General features: G+C 50.8%; 1 protein-coding gene across 2 annotated transcripts in view; it reads right to left on the reverse strand.

Annotated features, from left to right (window-relative positions):
* YTHDF1 (YTH N(6)-methyladenosine RNA binding protein 1) overlaps positions 1–6,492 on the reverse strand; it is a 20,968-nt gene that overhangs the window by 3,375 nt on the left and 11,101 nt on the right. For both annotated transcript variants that reach the window (XM_011992405.1, XM_011992407.1), the window contains one exon: positions 3,169–4,689. In XM_011992405.1, the coding sequence (XP_011847795.1) occupies positions 3,169–4,671 (1,503 nt within the window). In that variant the 5' untranslated portion in view covers positions 4,672–4,689. The remainder of the gene's footprint in view (positions 1–3,168; positions 4,690–6,492) is intronic.

Below are 6,492 nucleotides of genomic sequence, written 5' to 3' on the forward strand. Positions count from 1 at the left end.
AAAAAAAAAAAAAAAAAAAAGACAAAGAAGTACAGCTTGTTCTTTCCAAGAATGCTCAACAAGCATCCAGGAAATGCTTATGCCTGAGATTCTCTCTGCTCTTTACTTAGTTTCAAAGAGCCCGCCCGGAGGTCGATGTGGGGTCGGGTCAGGGGCACCTGCCGCCAGGGCAAGGACAGTTAGTCTGAGGAACTAAGCGATGCTCACCATGTGGAACGCTCACCACTTTCACTGTTTTAAGCTATGAAGTTTCTAGATTTTTTTAAAACCAAAAAATGTATCAACCCAGGACTTGGTCTGACTCTGCTGACATAAAAGCTACTGCTGTCCTAAGAAATCAGTATGTTTCCAAATTTATAGCTGGACAGCAATCTTGCAAAATGCTAACTCTATTTTATTTTCTCAACGTTCAACTTGTTTATGAGCTTTAGAGCAATGCGGCCAAACTCTAAATGACAAAGAAAAGGTAGGTCTGTTCTTCGAAGTCCTGAGAGAACCTTGAGAAAACTGCCCGGGGGCTCCACCAGCACAACCGCAGTTTACAACCAAGAGGAAGGAGTCCCCACAACTCCTTCCTCTGGTGAAGTTTCCCCACAACTCTCTCTTCAGCGCGCTACTTTGTTCTTAAAACTGCACTGACTCGGCCGGGCGCGGTGGCTCACGCCTGGAATCCCAGCACTTTGGGAGGCCAACGTCACGAGGTCAGGAGATTGAGACCAGTCTGGCCAAAACATGGTGAAACCCAACCTCTACTAAAAACACAAAATTTAGTTGGGCGTGGTGGTGGGCGCCGATAATCCCAGCTACTTGGGAGGCTGAGGCAGAAGAATCGCTTGAACCTGGGAGGCTGAGGCTGCAGTGAGCTAAAGTTGCACTATTGCACTCCAGCCTGGGTGACAGTGAGATTGTCTCAAAAAAAAAAAAAAAAAAAGCTATTTGAAATTCCACCAAATATTAACAAATCAGGTTCTCATTTGTCACTTTCAATAATATGAATTAATGTTAACACTGACCCACACGGGCCCAGAGTTTGTTTAACAGTTTAGGGAGGGTTACCAAGGTCCGTCCAGTGACGCTCCACCGGCACCGGTGGCTCTGTTGGACTTGCCTCGGAACACCCGAGGGGTCTGAGAACACCTAGATCCTGCAGGCCGACACTCACAGGCCCTGCAGGCCGCCCACCAAGATGCTTAATCCACCCGACACAAAAAAGCAGTTATCTAAGGATCAAGTTTTTTTTTTTTTTTTTTTTTGAGGCGGAGTCTCGCTCTGCCGCCCAGGTTGGAGTGCAGTGGCCGGATCTCAGCTCACTGCAAGCTCAGCCTCCTGGGTTCACGCCATTCTCCTGCCTCAGCCTCCCGAGTAGCTGGGACTACAGGCGCCCACCACCTCGCCCGGCTAGTTTTTTGTATTTTTAGTAGAGACGGGGTTTCACCGTGTTAGCCAGGATGGTCTCGATCTCCTGACCTCGTGATCCGCCCGTCTCGGCCTCCCAAAGTGCTGGGATTACAGGCTTGAGCCACCGCGCCCGGCCAGGATCAAGTTTTTATAATGCAAGTTGTAGGACACTAGAATTTTAAAAACACCAACCAGGTCAGGAGTCCGCACACTTTACGAAAACCCAAGTATCACGGTATTTAAGAAGAAAAACTGTGCGCGCACACACACACAGCCAGCTTCCAGTGTAGCCAGCTAAGGACCTAAACCTTCAGTAGCAATTATCCCTGCAAATTTAGCAATTCAGTATTTATTTTATACCTAAAAGAGCTATGTGTGTAATCCCAGCTACTTGGAAGGCTAAGGCAGGACAATCACTCGAACCCGGGAGGCAGAGGTTGCAGTGAGCCAAGATTGCACCACTGCACTCCAGCCTGGGCCACAGAGCAAAACTCCATCTCAAAACAAAACAAAAAAAAGGGCTAAAACACAGAATTTCAGTAACTAATTCAGAATCCAGTAACTGGAAATAAATGACATCCTCTTCTCTTCTCACAAAAGAGAGGGACTGATACTCTTCCAAAGTTCTACAAGCCCCAAGTTGTTCAGGACTTGCATAATGTTAAGACTGCAGACAGTGCAGGCCTATATATATATAGGGATATACATATCCCCATATATGCCAAGTACACGCCTTTTGGCCCAAAATACAATAGGACACTTGGCGCTCACAGGTGAATAATCCCTTTAACATAGAGAACTGAAAAAGCACTGAAAACCCATCTATTATCAACTGACATTTCAGGAAGAGATATTTTTTTAAAAGCAGGAGACAATCTCAGGATGAACTCTCTTGAATAAAGGAAGCATTATGAAGTATGTCAGCAGCATCATCTTCCCATTGCTGGTGCCAGTTTATGGGCGTCTGAGCCCTTCTGAGGAGCAAACACACTCAGTCCTGTCGTACATCACACGAAGGCACAGACTCAGGAGTTTGGCTACAAGTATCCCAGGAAATCAGGACTGTCTCAAAAAGGCCCAATCAATGGATTTTTTGATACAGGATCCGTATTTGTTATTATAAAATGTCTGGATTCCAAACCTACCCCACCGCCATTTTCTTTAGGACCTAGATGGAGTGAGATTGTTTCCAAAAACTGCAGGATATTGGATTTTTAAAAGAAAAATAAAGCAACAACCTCCAGATCAAAGACCGGAACTTCCCAGCTGCTGAGGGTCAGTGCCCTGGGAAACAAGGGCCCCTGGCCAAGTGAGGTCTCGATGCCCTATGTGCCCACTGCAGTGCTGCGTGAGTATCACCTAAGCGTTCCTCATGGACAGAGGCTGGGAAGCACTGTTCCAGAAAGTATCACAACTCAAAAAGGAGAGAGAAAGTTACCCTCAAATTCTACACAGTGTACAGAAAATTCTACACAGTGTACAGAATGTGTACACTGTGGCCCCAATTATTCAATTATAAGTGGAGAGTGATCAAAGTCGTTTGGTGACATCCACTCAAACATCATCACTGGTTACTAGCGGTACCCTCCGCGGGGAAAGCCCACGAGGCTGCCAGGACCTGGGCCCGCCCACCTGCGGCCAACTGGGAGCTGCCTGTCAGGAGACTCAGCTTGACGGACCTGCCGCATCTGCTCACCACCAGGCCACCTGGTCTAAGTGCAGCACCAAGGACACATCTGCATGGCAGCTGCCTGCAACACCCAGACTCACCTTGCGCACCACTTCCTCCTCCTCCTGGCGCTTCTCGTAGTGAGCAAAGTCGTCGAAGATGGAGGTTGTGTGCTTGTAGGAACTGATAATTTTCAGCACTTGTTTTGCTTTTTCTAAGGGCACCTCCTGGGTGTCCCGCGAGTTTGTGACCGGTTTGTTGTCGTTATTCTCCAGTCTGATGTGCCGGAGCTGGTTATTGGGCACATCCTTAACAAAAATCCACTTGACATCAAATTTCCCCTTCCACTTGTCCTGAGACCAGACCCCAGCACTAGTGCCGTAGTCCACGGGGGACTTCATCTCGGCCACCCCACAAAAATGCCCACTCCCATTGACGCTGAAGAGCAGGTAGACGGGCCCCTTGCTGCTCATGCAGCGGAAGGCGCTGTCCAGGCGTTTGTTGCCGTGCTCTGTGCTACACCAGATGGAGTACTTAATGGAGCGATGGATGTCATCCTCAGAGTAGCTCTTGATGATGAACACACGCCCGCTTTTCAGATTCCAGTCAAATTCTTTAGGGTTATAGCTGTGAGCAGCCTTCAGTTTTTCAAGGACAGGGTGGGATTCAACGCTGGGGGTGGAATTAGGCTGGACATTTCCAGGAGAGTTGCTATCACTGCCAGCCCCTCCACTCTGCCCAAACGCCGCATTTCTGTTGCGTGGGGCAACCCAGCGGGTCTGGGGTGGCTGCTGAGGGCTCTGATACTGCAGTTGAGCCACAGGTGGGGGCTGTGCTGGGAGAGGCTGAGCCACCTGCTGGGGCTGTGGGGCAGCCTGTGGGGAGGGTGCCTGTTGGGGGACTGGGGCCTTTGGCACAGGCCCCTTGTTATCCCAGGTGCCAATGTCCATGTTATGCTTTATAGGTGGAGGGGGCAGCGCACCCCCCAGGACAGGCCCGCTCTTTGTTTTCATTTTAGGCTGTGGTTTTGCAGGCTTGCTGGCAATGGCAGCCCATGAGGTCGGCTTTGAAACTGGCATGTTCACATTTGTCCCACCGTTGCCAGAAAGGACACCAGTCAGTGCCACGCTGCTGACAACGGAGCCCACCGTCTTGACAGCAGAGGAGCTGACGTCCCCAATCTTCAGGCCAACCATGCCCTGCTCCAGGCTGTTCATCCCGGGGGCCTTGCTGAGGGTGTCGCTGTGAAAGCCTGGCTGCCCATCCACCACAGTGCCACCCAGGGAGCTCGGCGGGTAGGTGTAGCTGCTCCCATACGCAGAGCTCTGGGTCTGCTGACCTTGAGACCCACTTGTCCCCCATGCTGAGAACGCAGGGTTTTCAGGGAAAAAATTAAACCTGTGCTGATAGATGTTGTTCCCCAGGCCCCCAGGCTGCCCAAAAACAGCATCGTGCATAAAATGATGGTCTCCGTTACTGAGCTGTCCGTAGGTGGTGAGGTACGGGATCGGAGGGTCCCCTGCAGTGGACCATGGAGCCTCATTGAGGGAGTAAGGAAATCCAATGGACGGCGGGTAATAGCTGGACAGGTAGGGGTCGCTCATTGAGGGGTAACTGTTACTCTGCAAAAGCAAACGTGACAAGTTACAGCACTTCCACAACACGAGGAGATGATGAAAATGCCAACCGCCTCTTGCCCAAGCACAGGCGGGGTAAAAGTAAGACCTGCACTGCACTGGGCCACTCCTTCCAGAAGGAAAGCTGTGGTCACCAATGGGAGAACCAAATCAAGACAGAGAAATTAATGATGAACACAAACCAGGGTGTCGTCTCAAAATGCGAAGCATCATTTGCATAGCTCTGAATTCAGGCTAAATGACTAAGCTAAGCCTCTCTAGAACTGGCAAGGGAGCAGCCCCTCCCTCTACTCTTACCCACAAAGGAATCCAGAGTTAGGACTAAACCCTTGCCCTGCTGACGACAATGCTTATGACAGACACGGACGGCATCATGGGCACTGAAACAGCTTTGTAAGGCAGAGATACTTCCACTGGCAAACCAGGATGTGCAGGGCCGTGAGGCAGTTTGCTCCAGAGAACAGACCCTAAGCTCACTAATTACTCAGCAGGCCCCAGGCGCCCACCTCTGGGCGTTGACACTCCTCCTGGGACACTCTTCCATACCTGGACCAAAGCTCTCCCAGACATCCTTCAAGGGTGCTTCAGAGGCTCCTTCCACACACCCTTCCTAGCAGAGAGCCCCTGCCTCTAAGTCCAAGGGGGTTCACATTCCCATGATTTCCTGGGCACAGCACTGGGCTCTTGGAGTAGGCCCCTGCACAGAGGGCCCTGGCTGGCTCCAGCTCCTTAGCCAAGAGAAAGCATCCTAAGTGGAGGACTCTGCACTCCGGGTGCAGAGCAGCCCTTGCTTTGGATGCCAACTCACCTGGGCTTCCTTGTGAAAACATGTCTGTGTAGTGACTGGAACCTCGGAGAGTGGTTTTAAAGTGACGGAACCTTGAGCTAAAAAGGTCTGCTAGAGAAGGTGAGTGCTTGAGTGCCCCATCGTAGGGGTCTCGGAAGAGCTGCCCAGGGCACAAATTTAGACTTAAAGTCAGCAGCTCTGGGACGGCACCTCCTTGGAGAGACTCAACCAAGGGTCTGGTCATGATTGGGTCCCTCCAATACTGCCTTAAAATGGCTTTCGTGTGAGGGGTGTGTGTGTGTACGTGCATTCGTGTGAGGTGTGTGTGCGTTTGTGTGAGGTGCGTTTATGCACACACACATGCACACAGGCAGGTGATTCGTGTGAGGTGTGTGTGTGCGTTCGTGTGAGGTGTGTTTATATGCACACACATGCACACAGGCAGGTGAGAAGGGGTCTGGTGCGATGCAAGAAGGCTCCCGCCTAGACGCATCGTCTAAGAGTGTCAAAATGCTATTACAGAAAACAGAGCAGGAAGTAAAAAACACGGAGCTCTCCAGTCTGTGATGCCCGTTTTTGGATTTGCAGTTTTCCTGCTCCCCTCCCCCCAGTCGTCCAAGTAACCAGAAAGTTCTACATAAAGAGAATATGCTCCAGACCTCATCTCCCAACCTCATCCCTGCCACGTTGACCTTTCATGTTGGCATCAAAGGCCACACTATGAAGGATAACAGCACCCAGTCGGGCACACCAGGTGGGAAGGCAGCTGAGGCAAGAGGGAGACTGGGATCTCAGACAATGAAACAGGCCTGCTTCACTGGAGGGGTGACCACAAGCAGCTCTCCCTGGGGGCAGTGTCCTGACACCAGCCAACACTGGTGGACTAATGAACCGGTGACCTAGCCACCACTTCCTGCCTCCTGCTCCCATCCTAGAAAACCAAGGGCTTCAGAAATCCTATTTTCTAATTTTCTTCCTGGTGACTTCTCCAGTTGTGAGCA

The sequence above is a fragment of the Mandrillus leucophaeus genome, unplaced genomic scaffold (genome assembly GCF_000951045.1).
Source record: "Mandrillus leucophaeus isolate KB7577 unplaced genomic scaffold, Mleu.le_1.0 Scaffold41, whole genome shotgun sequence".
Lineage (NCBI taxonomy): Eukaryota > Metazoa > Chordata > Mammalia > Primates > Cercopithecidae > Mandrillus > Mandrillus leucophaeus.